Source organism: Dermacentor albipictus, unplaced genomic scaffold (genome assembly GCF_038994185.2).
Source record: "Dermacentor albipictus isolate Rhodes 1998 colony unplaced genomic scaffold, USDA_Dalb.pri_finalv2 scaffold_19, whole genome shotgun sequence".
Lineage (NCBI taxonomy): Eukaryota > Metazoa > Arthropoda > Arachnida > Ixodida > Ixodidae > Dermacentor > Dermacentor albipictus.
The window spans coordinates 6,989,050-7,007,882 of NW_027225573.1; the positions used below are offsets into that span (position 1 = coordinate 6,989,050).

Sequence of the window (18,833 nt, forward strand, 5' to 3'; positions counted from 1 at the left end):
AATTCGTATTGGAGAGTGCTGCAAGCGATGAACTGCAATGCAGTTTTTTGCAAAATGTCAATCAGTGATGGATAAACAGCTAGACGCAAAATGTTTCACACAACATCCTTTCCCACAATGCGTGGTATCTGCATCCATTTCGCTCTTTTTGTCATTCTGAAAGCTTTATTGAGGCGCTATGCATTGAATGATTTCTGTATCTAAAGGAACTGAAGATGCAGCCCGCATTCTTCGCTTGCGAGATGGACAAGCATGCACAATTCCATCGCCTTGTGTTTCGGCTGCTGGCTTGAATTAGGGCACACAGAAAAAGAAACTATCGTGCTGCGTTAACTTACGTTTCTGATTCGGTGATAAAGAAATAATGAGATTTAAGGTTCAAAGAGTAGGGTACACTTTTTGTAGGTTTGCCGTAGTACCGGCTGGGCACGACTGGTTCAAGAACATAAACACTGTTTTATGTTGCCCTTGGTCTTGCGGAAGCTAAAGACTGCCGACAGCATTCTACTTAATGATGTGTTTGGCTACGTATTATCTGCCTCTGCAATCCACGCCGCTCCACCACCATATCATCAGCGCTGAAACTAAGTGTAGAAATGAATACTCGAGACTCAACTCCACCACTCCGTTTTGTTTTACTACACATTGCGGAAGAAGCACATTTCTTACGCAAACGTTGCTGGAATTGATGACGTTAAATATATCGGGTGATAGCGAACAGCCTGAATGAAACTGATGAAGGCAAATGACGGTTGCTTGTGGTCCTCAACAATCTGTGTGATGCATCTTTGTTTTGATGACCCCAGCCGCCAAGACGTAGCTAATGTGCTACAACATTCTTATTGTTTTACCCGCAATATCTTTAGGACATGGTATTCCGTTACGTGGTCTGGAGCTAAGTCTTAATCCTGATTAGCTTAGCAATGGTAGGCCAGAGTGTGTGTTTAAATTCCTGTACGCATCTAAGCGAGTCATCAAGACGATTCGCACAAGACTCAGACATTTCTTAGATATGATACGTTTTCTGACGTGCTACCGAGCGATGCGATGTGCAAATTAAAGTGACCGTGAATTCATGAAAGTGGGTATGGCTATGAAGCCGCGAGTTTCGGTGTGCGTTATTACCTGAAGGTGCCAGTAATCTCTCGCCGAATTAATTTTTATAATGAAGAAGGCGTGCGAGTGCTTGTCTTGTAAAATGTTGTTACGTCTCATTACGACGCAACACGCCGGTAGAATACTGTGGTCTTACGGGCGTGCCTCAACATAGAGCAGAATATCGCACTCCGGAAACACGTTGATGAGCGGAACCTTCACTTTCATATTAATTTGTGCTTCGCCGCAGACGCTGAATTTGTACTTTCGTATGAGCTTCGACAATACGGCCTTGAGCTCAAGCAGAGCGAAACGCTTTCCGATGCATTCACGTGGCCCGAAGCCGAACGCGACGCCGGACGCAGCGAGCCGTTCCCCCTCGAGTCGCTCGTTGAACCTGTCCGGGTTGAAGTCGTAAGGGTCCGCCCACAGATCGGGATCGTGCAGAACATTCCACGTGGGTAAGATGACGTGCGAATCTTTCGGGATGATGTGACCACTTGCCAGCCGAGTGTCCTTGGCACACACGCGCGACGTTACCAGCACCAAAGGTGGGTAGAGGCGCAGACATTCTCTGATGACCGCGTCGAGTCGCTTTAGTGCCTGCAAATCTTCGTAGCTAAGGACGTCTTTATGGCGAAATGCAGACATGAGCTCGCCGTGAAGCCGATGCTGTTCTTCTGGGTGTCTGGCCAGCTCGTAAAGCGCAAACGCTAATGTGCTGGCCGTTGTCTCGTAACCGGCAACGAGAAAGACGAAGCAGTTGGACACAATGTGCGTATCCTTGATGAAGCTGGTCTTTAACCTGATGGCGCTGGATGGTGATGTAAAGGTTCTATTTTGCACCCCGTTCGTGTTAGACGCGTTCTTCTGAGCCTCAACCATTAGCTGAACAATATCCGCTATGGCAGACGTTCCGCTCTTACGAACCTCGAGGACTTGATGCAGATTCTCTTGCATGCGCGTGAACAGCCTCCCGTAGCTGAGTAGCGGAAATATGTACGATATAATCGTTCCGAGTGATGGTACCAATATACACACGTCATTGATCAGGTTCCCCGAATTCCACAGTATCTTCTTGATCGTGCTGATGACAGGATCATCCGGATTTTTCTGGCAGCCCGACTGTGTAAGAAACGACAAAAGAAGGTTAGAGGATTTTCAAATGCAGCAATATTAGGACAAACCAAGATATATATATATATATATATATATATATATATATATATATATATATATATATATATATATATATATATATATATATGTGTGTGTGTGGGTGTGTGTGTGTGGGTGTGTGTTGCGTGCAAAGAAATTCATCAGCGCTTGTTTTTGCAATGATATAAAAATCACGTATATAGAACTGGAACTAAATACTGTACTTTTCGCCCTAAGCTTAAATCGCCAGTAAAACAGTAAATGTGCATATTAGCGCTACTCTCCCCGCCTTATGCTTTTGCAAACGTGAGAAGGCACAACCACATCAAACCAGCATTTTACCCGGCTCATCCTCGCAAACTCTCGCTCGTACCTACAGCGTACGGCGCGCGGCCACCATCTTGTCGCACTTGGACTTTGTACAAAACGTACACAGGGAGAAATTTATGCAGGAGTGTCGATATAATTGCTATTGCAATAAAAAGCTTTACCATCACCAGTGCTCTAAACAGGACGAGATAATTAATACGTGCAGGTTGCACTTCACTTTACTTTAAAATGATGGTAATTCAACGGTTGAGCTCCTTTTAGAATAATCTGGCCGCTGAGCAAGTATTCAACTCGACATGTCGAAAATGAAGGTGTTACTCCTCCTAACTCTTTCACGCTTACACCATTTCTTCTACGAAATCTTCGTTGCCGCAAAAAAAAATGCAAAATTTTTATTTCATAGCAGTAGCCTACCACGAGGAAAGTTTTGCATTTAACGTTCCTTACATGTGTAGACGTGACTCACTTACTTCTAGGAACTGACGCATCGCAAGAAGCATTTTCTCACGCGTGAAGTTTATGTGCTCAAGCTGGAAGAGGTTCGGCGCGCGTATTAAGTGTTCTTGACGCGTATATACAGGGTTTCCCGCATAACTTGAGCCAAGAATTTAAAAATGAAGGGCGCGTTGGAAGAACGTACTATTCGCAATAACCTATAGTAACTCACACAATTTTTTGTGTCCCCCCTAACTCACTAATTGAGTTTAATTACCCAACTTTTTAATTATTGGCTGAGGACCCCGAGTATGATACGCAGTTTGGTAGAGCACCTTCAGAAACCACCGATCGAGTTGTTTCCTTTAAGATACGTCTCACATAGTCCTTTTTTCGGGTTGCAAAGAACGCCTGCAAAATATGAAAAATGCCACGTGACGGAGCGCTTGCGCAGTGCCATCTTGCTGCTCTCAAGCGTGCCTACGGTGAACGAGGTCGGCTACCGTCGAATGACGGCGAAAACGTATGCTGCTGGCCGAGTGATGCCGAGGAGATAAAAAACGCCTGCTCCTTGCCCGTCGCTAGTCGCGATGCAGCCAACGTTGATGAGTTAGGGGTCCAGTCACGACAGTCCGTTTGTCAGGGACAAGCTCCGATAGAGTGGCAGCGATTCTTCCACGAAGAACGGCGGTTCTGTTGCCTCGAGGAGAGTGCCTTTGTTGGCGTGTCGCCGTCTATGATGGATCAACTATCGTCCAAGCGAGCGCTCGTTTTGCCGGTCAGCTTATGGTACACTGATTTAGTACGGTGCTTAAACATTACTCGTAACACAGCCTACCGCTGAATGCGCATTCATAAAGTTTATACCTTGAAGAAACAACATGCTGCATACAGTTGGCACATCACTGCATAAGTGCCAAATACAGCTATGACAGACTATGCTCAAGCTAACTGAAGAGAATCCAGCAAGTGTTATGCATATAATAAACTCGAGGTTTTAGAGTCGTAGTGTGCGATACATTTCTGCATCACGCTTTATGAACTAAGCACAATGGGACTCCGAACCGGAAGTTGGCGCTGCCTGCAATAAACTCCTAAACGGTTCAATTAATTTGGACTTCGCACCTGCCATCCGAGGGAGCACTTGGTGATGACGTCCATAGAGACACCTTGGCAGAGCTTGGACAGATTTACGTGAGCTCGTCCGTCCACCGACGCTTGATCGCTAATAATTTCCACCAATGTGTCTGAACAAAGGTGGATGATGTCTAGCATCAGCTTCATCTTAACCGACGTGAAACTAGGATTTAGTAGGTTTCGGACTGTCTTCCATTCGTCCCCTGCGAAGATAAAACAGCAAAGAATAAAAAAAATGAATGCCACTTACGTAGGTTGCCGTGTGCTGGCTCATGTATTAGAAAAGAGTGTGCGCTTAGCTTCGCTGAGGTGTAAGAACCGAAGTTTTTAATCAAAACAAATTCGATAATGTAACGTGGTCTAGAGCAGCCGCAGTTCATGTAACACGTCTTCGTAAAAAAGGCCTGAGAAAGGACACCATTGCTACAGTCGATACGGCAATGTTGATTACGATAGTCAATTTTCCCCATATTGATAAGTGCGAAAGATAGGTAAATGCACGTGACCAATTATTCCATATAATTATGTACTTCCGTAGCCGCGTTTACATGAATGAGACAAGTGGCTCTTGGCATGGAATTGCATTTCTAGAGCGTTTCTAAGACGAATCCCATTGTTACGACAGGAGAGGGTGGATCGAATTCAGTATAAGTCGACGTACGGGGTGCATGTAAGCGCTGACGTTTACACGGGGAGAGGGAAAATGAGCCGGCTCCCGGCATGTGCTCTATTCCTATTACCGGCGACAGGAGCTCACCGGAAACTGGTCGTGGCTCTTTTAGGACGAAGGGGGATGCATCACCTTTAAACTCCGTCACACAGAATTACTGTTATGCCCTAAGCGATCCTGTACGCTACTGTCGTATTCTTGTTAACGCGGCTGATGATTGCCTTTGTTTAATGCTGTCCCAAAACATTTTGTTAGGCATAAACAGTGGAACCCAGCACAACAGCAGACGCTTCGGTTCGCATTGGTCTTTGTAGCAGTATTCCTGTCTTTTTGTGTAATTTTTGCTGTAATTTTATACGTTTCTTTCTTTTGGCATCGCTTAGCTAGATTTCACTCCGCAATACGTTTTTGTCGGGGCATCCTATAGAAAGCACAGAACACATTTCATTTTCTAATGAATAGTGTGGATTCTTAGAGCGACAGGCATTTTACAAAATTTCTAGGTATATAATGCTGCTTAAAGGCCGGCCTGCTAACACGGAAGCAAGTATAGGAACGAACTGATACAAATATGGCGTTTGTATTGTCCTTTTAATTCCTGCTTATGTCCGTGTTAGTAAGCCTACTACTCTGTAATGCAATAGTGTATATGCGATGTAAATATGTTACCTTTTAGTCCTATGAGGCTGTTCAGAATACACTCGATGTCGGTTACCATCGGGGGCCGGTCGCTGAATTCATGCGCCCGCTTAACGAAAATTTCCTTGGCAATGTTGACATCACCAATGACAACTTTGGCAACCTCGCCTTCGTAGAAACCATACACTTTTCCATACAGTTGGGCCCACTGCTCCATGATCTGCGTAGTGGAAGTAAATACCCGTGAAAACACACACAGAACACCGCAGTGTTGTTTTCTACTTGGCACCCGGTGAATAACTTGCCCAAAGCAACGTTATCGAGCTAACACTGACATGAATGAAACATTTGGTTTCCATTTCATGTAAAAAGTAGTAGTATCTGTCTTTTAAAGAAAGGAAATTGAAGAGAAAAGTGCATCGTTGTAACAGTCTATCCTTGTGAGGACCCCTCAATAGCACTGGGCCGGGTGGGATAAGGGGAATAAAAAAAGGGAAGAGGCCAGAGGCCTCCCCTGTCTAGCGGCTAGGCCGACCACCGAAAGAAAACCTGAAATCCTGTTGACCCTTCCTTGTGACACCAATCTTAATTGTTTAGATTGATTTTTTCTTTTGGTGGTTTCCCTCCCTTTGGCAGTGTATGTAAGTTTCTAGACGTTTATGTGACCTTGAAGGCGACCTTAACCCTGAATTCTGGGGTTTTAGGTGCCAAAACGATGAGCTCATTACAAGGCACGCCGTAGTGAGGCTCAAAATTTTGTTGCTTACTTAGAAAACAAGTCACTTGAAGATAAGTCTAAATACCCATTCATCCTGTGACCAAAGCCTCATGCGCAGTGCATGAAAGAGCCAACGCGGGTCCTCAAGTATGAACATCTTGAAGAAGGATTTACATGCACACAATATTTATATTACATGTTCTACAATTTAAAAACACCAACGCGCCATTCTAACCCCCTCTAGTCACATCACCAATACACTCTTCAAAGAAAGGGAGCGAAAAGGGAGGAATTAGCCGTTTCCCTCCTTCAGGCCGGTGAGTTCCTGCTTCACACGCACTTCACATGTCGCGCCATGTTGTGGCAATCAAAAGGGGCGGGATGTATCTCTCTTGTGTGTGTATATTGCACCGCCGCCGCCGGTGATCGGAACATCGGCTACAGTAACTTCTTTTCGATGGAAAGTAGTGCTAAGTAGCGTAACCTGAGGTCGAAACCTTTCATGAAAAGCGACCACGAGTGTCAAACCTCTAGCTCGAACGGGAGCTGCGATACGAGAATAGTTCCGCTCAAAGCAGCACCCGGCTGACGCACAGTGAGACCAGCCCATACTCAGGCATCTCGGCCAGGCACGGCAGATATCAGCCAGCCTTTCTCATTTTGATGCGTGAAATTACCATGAGGCATGCATTTGTGGCCGTTTAGAAGAGCTCTTGGCGAGGGCTTCGAAACGAAACAAAATACGTTTACTGGCGCTGTCGGCACGTAGCTGGGCACTTTGAGTGCATCACCGCCGCAAGCGAAGCCTCCAGATCCAGCGATGGAACACAAACCCTGCCGCCAGAGCACGGAGGTGCTTGAGCACACCATGTAACCAAATATAAAGCTGTATATCGAGCCTGACTTGTGCGCCGGTTCGTCTGCGTCTCCACCCGTCAGCGGCGGCTTCTCCGGGATGCATCGTGTAGCGCGCACGCCACTAAAGAGACAGGCAGCACCGACAATCAATAGAAGATGTATAGAAGGGTGGTACAAGCAAATTAACAAACAGAAAGTATCGAGAAAATAAACTTGAATAATGCTTTTACAAATTGCTGATTTCCGCGTTGAAGTTTGGCACATACGGCTGTCGGCACACACTCGCGAATAATATGCAGAGGAACAATGGAAACTACAAAGTAAAAGTCTAATGAAAGGCACAAGGGTACGGGGCAAATGGATATGCCCTGACGTGAACGGGGCTACCAAGCTAATGGAACGCACATGGGTATGGCAGCGTTGCGCACTGTGTCGAGTACTGGGATTCTAGAACGGTGCAGGGCACTGTCGAACTCGGACGTCCGTAGGAAGCGCAACCAACCTCTCTCTAGCAGAAAGCATGGCTATCACGGCACAGACATAGCTTTGCAGTAGAGGCACTCGGGGAGAGACGGCATACTCCAAAGTCAGAGTCAGCCTTGCCGGTCACTTGTCGTGACGGTTACGCTCCAGCCACTGTATTTACCCTATGGTTATAGTATTTTAGCCTAGTAGGCTGTAAATACCTAGTAGTAGTAAACGTCTAGTAGGCTGTAAATATATTTTCGTTACCATGACTCGGAAGGAGGTGGATATAACACAACAGACACCAGCAGTTAGCCTTCTGATATCCTCGATGATGAGGGGGGCCCGCCACGCCAACCGCGCTGAGTAATCTTTGGTTCCCGTATGATGTGGCACCCTGACATAGGGGCGAGTAACTTGTATTGTAGCCTCGTGGGATGAACATTTTGTTCTCATCCAACCGCTATATCCCTACAAATCACACGCAGCGGCTCAGCGTCATTCGTGCTCAGCGTCATTCGTGCTTAGCGTCATCCGCAGAGCGATCCGCTACGGCTTCAATGTTAAAAGCTTAGATCGCCATCCCCACCGTGTTGATAGTCGAAAATCGCTGATCAAAAGCATTCAATAAAGTGCGGTTTTATTTTAAGAGGTCTGTGTAAGTTTGCAGTGTCTATCAGGTGACTTTACCGAAACAAGTATTCTTTTGATATATGTTGCTCAATTACATATAATAGAGAGTCACTCACTGGCACTGCAATGCAGGTCGAAACATCATGGTTATATGAGTAGGATCGAAGGCATAGGGATGTAGGCAGCTGGAGCGGTGCTGGTCTATCTGTCGGGTGTTGTGGGTGCTCTGGTCTGCGTAGTATGCATGATAGTGCTCCATATTGCTCTGTTGTAAATAGTACGTCGGTGACAGTGTTTTGTGTAGCTCTGTCGTAACCTTGCCGAGCGGAAAATGCACAATAAAATTGGAGCTTTCCTTTGGATGGATGGATGGATGGATGGATGTTATGAGCGTCCCCTTTGGAACGGGGCGGTGGGTTGTGCCACCAAGCTTTTGCTATTATACTGCCTAATGTCCTACGTAAGTTAAACAATGAAAAAAGAAAAAGAAAAACGCTGTGAACTACCACGCTCAAATTTTCTGATCCCCTTTTGCGAACTGTGCTTTTGTACTTTTCCGTCTTTTGTCGTTTCCCTACTTTTCTTCCACCAATCCTCCAATCGCCTCTTACTAATGCCTATTACGGACATGTTTGCTTTACCACTGCTCCCGCTGAACCAAAGGGCTTCAAAGAGACCAGTGGTGCCTAAATCGACCGCTGGGTAGCCGTCTTCACATTCCAATAAAACATGCTCCGTAGTTTCCCTAGCTTTACCGCACCAAGCACATGTTTCTTCTTCCTTCTTATATCTAGCTTTATAGGTGCGTGTTCTAAGGCATCCCGATCTCGCTTTGAAAAGTAATGAGCTTCCCTTTGAGTTATCATAAATGGTTTCTTTCCTGATTTGGTTTTTTCCTCTTAAGTAGTTACTCATGGCAGGTTTCTTTTTCATTGCCGCCACCCATGAGATTATTTCAGCCTCTCTGACTTTCCGCTTGACCTTCATTGTTGCTGTGTTGCCCACCATGCAGGCCACATACTTGCTGGTAAGCTTCCTAGTTATTTTCCTCCACTGTGAACCAATCTTTTTCCTGTATAGATAACTGAACACCCTCCCAGACGATTTACTTTCTTCCATATTCCTCAGCCGTTCTTCATACAAAATTTTACTGCGATCTTTCCTCACTTCAAAACTAGTCCAGCCCATATAACCCTGCCCAGCTTCATTTGTAGTCTTCCCGTGAGCGCCCAATGCGAGGTCACCCACTGACCTTTGGCTCCTGTCGAGTCCTGATTGTACCCCTGATATAAAGCAAACAACTGCGTTTCCAAAAGTAAGTCCTGGAACGATTACACCTTTCCACATACCTCGCAGGACCTCGTACCTATTGTATCCCCATAGCGCTCTGTGCTTCATTATGGCTGCATTACTGTTCCCCTTTACTGTTATGGTTTTTTCCTGTGTTTCCATATATATATATTGCCTTCGTTTATCCATATACCAAGGTATTTATATTCTGTTACCCGAGATATTTCTTGGCCCTTTATCTCCACTGTCTGTTCATTGTTTTCACTGAATACCATAACACCTGATTTTCTAACACTAAATTTCAAACCTAAATTGTTGCCTTCCTGTCCACAGGTATTAACCAGTTGTGGAATCACTTTGCCTATTAGCTAGCAACGCAATGTCGTCCGCGTAAAATAAACCTGGGAGTTGCTGCTCTACTACTGTACCCGCCTGTTTGTATGAGAGATTAAACCTGATATTACTTCCTTCTAGCGCCTTCTCCATCCTCACCATGTACATCATAAACAGCAGCGGGGATTAAGGGCACCCCTGCCTCAGTCCCTTGTTGATATGAACTTTCTCCTCGCTCCCCATTCCTTCCCATCAAACGCAAACGGTGTTTTCTAGGTAAATCTCTCTCAAAAGCTGTAGACGATAGTTACCTAAGCCTTCCCCTTCCAGAAGATCCCACAAAATGTTGCGGTCTACGTAGTCGTAGGCTCCTGTAATGTCTAAGAAGGCCACATACAATGGTGTGCTTTCTGCTTTTGATATTTCAATACACTGAGTAAAAACAAACAAGTTATCATCCAAACACCTACCTATTATGAAGCCATTCAGAAGCTCTCTCAAAATGCCATTATTATCTGCCCATGGTTGGACCTTTAATTTCATTGCCTGCATTGCTAGCTTGTATATTACCGATGGTCAACGGTTTATACGAGTGAATTCAGTCTTTCTACGCCTTAGCTTTTTAAAATAAAATCATTATACTTTGTCGCCAACTTTCTGGTATTCGTCTATCTTTTAAAGTTTTTTCCACTGCTTTCACCAGAGCTTCCTTACTTTTTGGTCCTAGTTTATTTATCACCCTAACGGGAACCTCGTCTAGCCCTGTGGCTGTGTGCTTAGGAATTTTCTCTTCAGGTTTCTTCCAGTTTAAATTTGTCAACACCAGCTTCTTCAAATACAACCTCGTCCTTTCCTTGGAAAGATTCGGCTGCTACTTTTCAGATGTAATCTTGCCGCTTCTCCTTCCAGTCTGTTTTCATCTTCGTCTAGGATATGTTGTAGTATTGTTGTTGACTTCTTGCCTAATAATTTTATGTGGTTCCAAAATATTCTAGGTGCGGCCTTCTTTTTCTCACGTATTTCTGGCAACGAACGTTCACTTTCACCTTTTAATTTTGCTTGCACCAGCATTTGAACCATAGATGTTTTCTCTCGCTATATTTCCCATGTACTGGTTACTTCATCCTGCGGCAACTGCGCCTTCTTTGCCTACCTGTGCTCTCGAGATGCTTTCTGTCGTTCGGCGATCGCTTCTCGTATCTCCTTGTTCCACCAACTTTTCGGCTTCTTTTTTCCTCTCCAGCGAACATGTTGTTTCTCTTTCCGTATTTCTGTCGCGTTTACACTTCAAAGCTCACCATATTCCCACTCTTTACATGGCCATTTACCAAGTTCTTCCTCAACTCTAGTGAGGGACTATATTTGCTGTTTGTTCAGCGTTCAAATTTGGGCCGGCCATATTGCTCTCCTTGCTCTCTTTCCCAACTACCTTTTCCAACAACCTTTTTCGTCAGTTTTTCTTGCAATCTACCGGGCCGCGCAGTAAATATACGGTTTAGTAGTTTGAAGCCTCTACAGTGCCACTCTGCAGGTGGCACTAAGCGCGTTGTTCATATAAGCGTGTTTGTGTGTGCGACGAATTCATTTGTGGACATCTCTATGTTTACGTAAGTGCAACGCCGCATTCTTCTAGCGATGTCATTCCTTCTCGCGCTTCATGAGTGGTTACAGTGACGTTCCGTACGCGTTATTAACATCATCAGCCCGCCGTCAACGGTGGGTGATAAGCGCCGCAGTGGAGCGGAAGGAATCGCTGCAAAATCGTGTCATACTTGCACCTGGTTCCTTGTAAGCGCCAAAGTAAAGCTTAGCGAGAGTGTTTTTCTTTTCTTTTTTGCAAATATCAGTGACATACACTTTTTTATGACGCGTGCGTTGTTTTCCAGCTGCGAACTAGGACATTTTGTAGGCCTAGTTACATCAATCGCTTCGCAAACCCGGAGTCGGCCAGTTGGTTTTGGAGAGGGAGGAATCATCGCTTTCATGCATGAGGGAGGAAATTCGCTCCTTTCAAAGGCGAACATAGCCAGCATCGGCGTTTCTCCCTTAACGGAGCTAAGGCCACTCCATTTTTCTCTTAGGGTTTAGCAACTTCTTTTACTTTATGGAGGCTCTTACTTTTCTCATCTCTTCCGGACATTTTTCTCATTCTGCTTTCGATGGCGGCGTTACCACAATCTAGTTGGACGGTTCCTTGCTCAACTTACCAGAGAAAAAAAAGTGTTCGGAATTTTTATTTATGTAAAGCTTTGTTATGTAAGTATTGGTTAAAGCATCAAAAGTTGGTTTTATTTGAAAGAATCAATTTCTGTGAAAAAGGTATCATAAACATGCGTAAGTTGGATTAGCGTCTCGTGCTGAACAACAACGCGTCAAAGGATAGACACCATGAGGAGAAGACACTAGCACTTTGTCGCCTTTTCTCGTTCATTAGGTGGCTCACTCAATGGCTCACTAAATTACCCAATGGCCCTCAGTCCACAGTTGCTGCGGAGCAGCTGTCCAAGGCGGTGGTAAGACCTGTAATGCAGCAGAGGGTGCTAAGAATCTCTCGGCCGGACAAGCCGCCGATGGAAACTTACGCTGTCAACCTTCAATTGCCGAACTCTGTCGAGTGAGGCTAGCTTAGCAGTACTGTTTGAGGAATTATCAAACATTGTTTGGGATATCATCGGCCTTAGTGAGATTAGAAGAAAGGGTGAGGCTTATACGTTGCTGAACAGGCACGTACCAAGGGGGGGGGGGGAGGCTTGGGGTTGCCCGGTCCCTCCCTCCCCTCGAAATTAGGTGGTATAGCCCCCCCCCCCCCCCCCCTTCTCACCGGCCACACCACCATTCCTCACACACATTCCTAAAGCGCTCACAAATCAATCTATTCGGCGGTCAACCTTTTGATGCCTTTACAGCAAGAGCTGTATATAACTAACCTTGCATAGTTTTTTCGCCATCCGTCAACAGACAAAATCATCATGTGAGCCGATCATGGTGATAGTGCAAAAAGGGTCGAAGCTCAATGGCCATACCCCTGTGTGCTCGGGAACCTGTAACGCGCCCTTCGAAATCTTCGGGATGGGCTCACGTATGGGGAGAGCTTAACGCCTGCTTCACCTACACCGCGGGTCGGCCCGGCATAACACTACCTTTGGATGGACACACCTATGCGGAGCGCTCAACGCCTGCTTCACCTCCACTGCTGGTGGGCCTGGTATTGCACTATTTCTAGGATCGGCACACGTATGGGCCGTGCTTAATGCCTGCTTCACCTCCACCACGGTTCGGCCCGGCATTGCACTACCGTCGGGCTGACCCGCGGCGGAGGTGGCGCACTTTGCTTTTCGTTTGAGAGCTTTGACTGTCGTCAGCTCTCGCTGCAATTCCATCTTCACAGAGTAGAATGGTCGTCAGTTTTTTTTTCAATACTTTGGAGAGCAGTAGTTATCGGCATCTTCTGGGGTATGAAGGCCAGTTTACTCATCGGTTCGGTGCGCGCGCAATCAACTGGAGGTGAGTTCGGTTGTCACCATCTATTCAACGATCACACCCATCGATGTTGCTTTCTTAGTTCAACCTTCTTCGTTTAGACTGATCCAGAGACCAGGAAAGGGATTCGGTTCGTACTCAGCTTGTCTGTATGCTCGTGGAACGAGTGGCCGTCGGAGAAATCGCCAGTTGCATTAAACGTTTGCGTTTGCTTCAGTATTTCCTCGAGTGACGGCTCGCCGCGACGCTGGCAGATCCTCGGAAGCATATAGCCGCGATATGGGTTAGATAAGGTGGAAAATGAAATAATGCAAAACAGCGTCCATCATCAGACCCTGCAATAACCGTTAAAATTGCAAGCAATAGGATTGTCACCCGTTACCTCGTCTGGCTTTTCACTAATTGTACAGCACTTTGCGTGAAAAATTGGCAACTGGAAAAAAGTGTAGCAAGGAGTTGAAAAATTAAGTGATCTGCTAAGGGAGAGAGCCAAGGCAACAGCCAAACAGGCAGGAAAAGCGAAAATTACCAAATGTAACCGTTGTTTGAGAAAATATTTATGGATCAACACCTCTTTATTTAAAAAGGAAGTAGAAAAAACGCCGACACAAATGGAAAACAAGTCTATGTGTTTTGAATCACACTTCTACAGTTATCATTGGAGCCGCCTCACGTAGCACTTCTCTGCTATGCTAATGTGTTTTTCTAACCCTCCGCGGTTGGTGCAGTACGTCTAGAACCGCGCGTCCTGCGCTCTACGTGGCTGTACGGGACTGGTGACCATGCACGGCTCGTTACGCAACTTCTCCAATAAAGATACAAGTCGGTTCTGGCACTTAGATTGGTAAAGTAGTAAATGAGGGATCAAAAGAACTGTGATTCTTCCGAAATAATGCATATTTACAATTCTTGTAGCGTTTATTCAAGAAACACTACTAGAAATTTTTATTATATACTTTCGCCTGTTTACTTGTTCTTTGCAGCGTTCTTCCTGCGCTTCTCTCATGCGCGACTCCATTTGATGTGTTTCCTTATTTGCCAAGTAAATGAGAGGTGTACCTAAGAGGCGTACTTGTGAGGTACATCTTATTTAAATTCTTTTTTTGCGTGTTTACGCGTCTTCATTGGAAATGGTGGCATTATATCTACGTTTGTGCTAGTAAGGCTACCTCGCACCCCCCCCCCCCCTTTGCATAGAAGGAGTTACCTTGGGTTGCCTCCCCCCCCACCCGAAAAAGATCCTGGGTACGTGGCTGTCGCTAAATAATAGCCAGCCATGTACTCTGCTATAAAGGTTTCCCTGATAAGAAGCAATAAGGAGCAGAATTCTTAATCCATAAGGACATCGTGGGCGACAATGACGAATTCTACAGCACTAATGAGAGGGTAGCAGTAGTCTTAATCAAACTTAATAAGAGGTATAGATTAAAGGCAGTACAAGCTTACGATCCCACATGCAGTCACGACGATGAGGAAATAGATCAGTTTTATGAAGATGTTGAATTAGCGATGAGAAAAGTGCAAACTCGGTATACAGTAGTGATGGGTGACTTCAATGCAAAAGTGAGAAAGAGCAGGCGGGTGAGCAGGCAATTGGCAACTACGGCGTCCATTCTAGAAACGCTAGAAGAGAGGTGCTGGTAGAATTCGCAAAAACGAATAAGCTGAGAATAATGAACACGTTTTCCAGGAAGCGTAGCAACAGAAAGTGGATCTGGAAAAGCCCTAACGGTGAAACCAGGAACGAAATTGATTTCATACCTTCTGCCGATACCAGCATAGTGCAGGATGTAGAAGTGATAGGTAGGGTAAAGTGCAGTGATCATAGGTTAGTGAGGGCTAGGATTCAGCTCAGTTTGAAGAGAGAAAAAGTAAAATTGCACAAGAAGAAACAGGTCAACTTAGAGGCAGTGAGGGTAAAAGCAGGCAAATTTAGGCTGGTACTTGCAAACGAATTTGCAGGCTTAGATCAGAGAGATGATGATGACATAGAGGTAATGAGTGAAACCGCAACGAGGTTGGCTTCAGAAGTAGCAACTGAATTAGGAGGCAAGGCACCAATGCACCAAGGCAAGGTAGGCAAGCTCTCCCAAATATCAAAGGGCCTAATAAAGAAACGACAAAGAATGAAAGTGTCCAACTCAATAGACAAGAGAGAATTCGCGGATTGTGAAAACTGATAACAAGGTGAAAACAAGTGATATTCGAAACTATAACGTTAGAAGACTGAAAAAGCCGTAAAAAAAAAGGAGGCAGCCTGAAATCAATCAGAAAGAAACTTGGAATAGGGCAAAGCAAGATGTATGCACTGAAAGATAAGCAGGTTAATATCATGAGCAATCTCGAAGGTATAATAAATGTAACCGAGGAATTCTATACTGGCCTGTACAGTACCCAGAGGACTCAGAAATCCATTCAAAACAATATTGAACAGGATACACAAACTCCTCCTATAACCAGAGATGAGGTTAGAATGGCCTTGCAACACATGAAACGGGGAAAAGCGGCAGGAGAAGATGCAATAACAGTCGATTTAATCAAAGATAGTGGAGATAGAGGCGGCGCTCTATATGAGAGCCGCCGGAGACTGGCGGCTCTCTATATCACGGAGACTGGCGGCTCTCTATATGAAATGTCTATAAACTGCAGGGGTCTAAGAAAACTGGAAGAATGCAAAATTATACTAATCCACAAAAAGGGAGACATTAAAGAACTTAAAAACTATAGGCCTATTAGCTTACTCCCGGTATTATACAAAATATTTGCCAAAATAATCTCCAATAGGAAAAGGGCAACACTGCACTTTAGTTAACCAAGGTAACAGAAGGATTCTCTACAATGGATCTCATTCACGTCATTAGTCAGGTTATCGAGAAATCCGCAGAGTACAATAAACTTCTGTATATATGGCTTTCGTCATTTACGAAAAAGCATTTGATTCAGTACAGATACCAGCAGTCATAGAGACCTTGCGTAATCAAGGAGTACAGACCGCTTACCTAAATGCCTTCGAAAATATCTACAACGATTCCGCAGCTACCTTAATTCTACACAAGAAAAGTAGGAAGATACCTGTAAAGAAAGGTGTCAGACAAGGAGACACAGTCTCTACACTGCTATTTACTGCATACTTGGAAGAAAGGTTCAAGCTATTGAACTGACAAGGTTTGGGAGTAAGGATCGACGGCGAATACCTCGCCAACCTTCGGTTATCCGATGACATTGCTCTTTTCAGCAACACTGCAGACATCATCATCATAAGCAGCAGCAGCAGCAGCAGCCTGGTTACGCCCACTGCAGGCCAAAGGCCTCTCCCATACTTCTCTAACAACCCCGGTCATGTACTAATTGTGGCCATGTCGTCCATGCAAACTTCTTAATCTTATCCGCCCACCTAACTTTCTGCCGCCCCTGCTACGCTGCCCTTACCTTGGAATCCAGTCCGTAACCCTTAATGACCATCGGTTATTTTCCCTCCTCATTACATGTCCTGCCCATGCCCATTTCTTTTTCTTGATTTCAACTAAGATGTCGTTAACTCGCGTTTGTTCCCTCACCCAATCTGCTCTTTTCTTATCCCTTAACGTTATACCTACCATTTTTCTTTCCATAGCTCGTTGCGTCGTCCTCAATTTGAGTGGAACCCTTTTCGTGAGCCTCCAGGTTTCTGCCCCGTAGGTGAGTACTGGTAAGACACTGCTATTATAGACTTTTCTCTTGAGGGATAATGGCAACCTGCTGTTCATGATCTGAGAATGCCTGCCAAACGCACCCCAGCCCATTCTTATTCTTCTGATTATTTCCGTCTCATGATCCGGATCTGCCGTCGGTACCTGCCCTAAATAGATGTATTCCCTTACCACTTCCAGTGCCTCGCTGCCTATTGTAAATTGCTGTTCTCTTCCGAGACTGTTAAACATTACTTTAGTTTCCTGCAGATTAATTTTTAGGCCCACTCTTCTGCTTTGCCTCTCCAGGTCAGTGAGCAAGCATTGCAATTGGTCCCCTGAGTTACTAAGCAAGGCAATCTCATCAGCCAATCGCAAGTTACTAAGGTATTCTCCATTAACTTTTATGCCCGATTCTTTCATTCCAGGTCGCTGAATACCTCCTGTAAACACGCTGTGAATAGCATTAGAGAGATCGTATCTCCCTGCCTGACGCCTTTCTTTATCGGGATTTTGTTGCTTTCTTTATGGAGGACTACGGGGGCTGTGGAGCTGCTATAGATATCTTTCAGTACTGAAAGATATCTATAGACACTGAAACACTGCAGACGAGTTACAACAAATAATTGAGAACCTTAGGAGAGAGAGTGTAAGAGGGGGCCGAAGATTATTATGCAGAAGAGAACGATAATCATGAATAACCGGGCAAGGGAACAATAATTCAGGATCGCCAGTCAGACTGTAGAGTCTGTGAAGGAGCACGTTTACCTAGGTGAACTAAACACAGGGAACCCTGACCATGCGAAGGAAATTCACAGAAGAATAAAAATAGGTTGGATCGCATACGGCAGATATCGTGAGCTTTTGACCGGAAGCTTACCGTTATCATTGAAAAAGAAGGAATACAATCAGTGCATTTTACCGGTGCAGACATATGGGGCAGAAACTTGTAGACTGACGAAGCAGCTTGAAAGGAAGTTAAGGACTGTGCAAAGAGCGATTAAAGGAAGAATGCTAGGGATAAGTTTAATACACGTAACGTGTATAAATTATGGGGTTTTGCGTGCCAAAAACACTTTCTAAATATTACGCACGCCATAGTTTAGGACTCCGCAATTTTGGACCATCTGGGATTCTTCAACGTGCACCTAAATGTAAGTACGCGGGTGTTTTCGCATTTCAGTTCCATCGAAATGCGGCCGCCGCGGACGGGATTCAATCCCGCGACATCGTGCTCAGTAGCCCAACACCACAGCCACTGAGCAAACGTGGCGGGTAAAAGACACAAACAGAGCGCTTTGGATGAGAGAGCAAACGGGGATACAGGACTTTTTAATTGACATGAAGAGAAAAAAGCGGCGCTGGGCAGGTCATGTAATGCGTAGAGTAGACAGCTTTTGGAACATTAGGGTGACAGAATGGGTACCAAGAGAAGCGGAAGCGCAGTAGAGGACGACAGGAGACTAGGTGGTGCGACGAAATTAGGAAATTGCGGGTGCTAGTTGGAATTGGTTAGCGCAGGACAGGGGTAATTGGAGTGGATATAAAATAGGCTGCCGCTGCTGATTATTATTATTATTATTATTATTATTATTATTATTATTATTATTATTGTAGATAAGCTAAAAGAAGACGTCATTGTTGATTTATTGATTTCCAACATGCTTCGTTAAAGTACATCATCCACTCTTAGAGAAAAGAAAAAAGTATCTTAGCTTCAGTGTAGTGGCGTTGCTTTTGACAAAAAGATTTGTTGTTTTCAGGTCCTTTTCGAAGACAATCCCTCTTGTTGAAGGTTGGCATTCTGATACTCCTTGCGTTCTGCTTCAATATTTATTATTCCATTTTGCTTACCTCACCTTTGACCACCGCAATGCAGCTTTGATTTCAGTGGTATGTTTTCCACCTTGTAGCAACAGAATCT

General features: G+C 44.9%; 1 protein-coding gene across 2 annotated transcripts in view; it reads right to left on the reverse strand.

Moving 5' to 3' along the window:
• Nucleotides 1-323: 323 nt before the first annotated feature.
• Nucleotides 324-18,833, reverse strand: part of LOC135917097 (cytochrome P450 3A8-like) — a 65,361-nt gene continuing 46,851 nt past the window's right edge. For both annotated transcript variants that reach the window (XM_070529212.1, XM_065450588.1), the window contains exons 3-5: nt 5,495-5,684; nt 4,144-4,358; nt 324-2,220 (exon numbers count right to left, since the gene is read on the reverse strand). In XM_070529212.1, the coding sequence (XP_070385313.1) occupies nt 1,249-2,220; nt 4,144-4,358; nt 5,495-5,684 (1,377 nt within the window). In that variant the 3' untranslated portion in view covers nt 324-1,248. The remainder of the gene's footprint in view (nt 2,221-4,143; nt 4,359-5,494; nt 5,685-18,833) is intronic.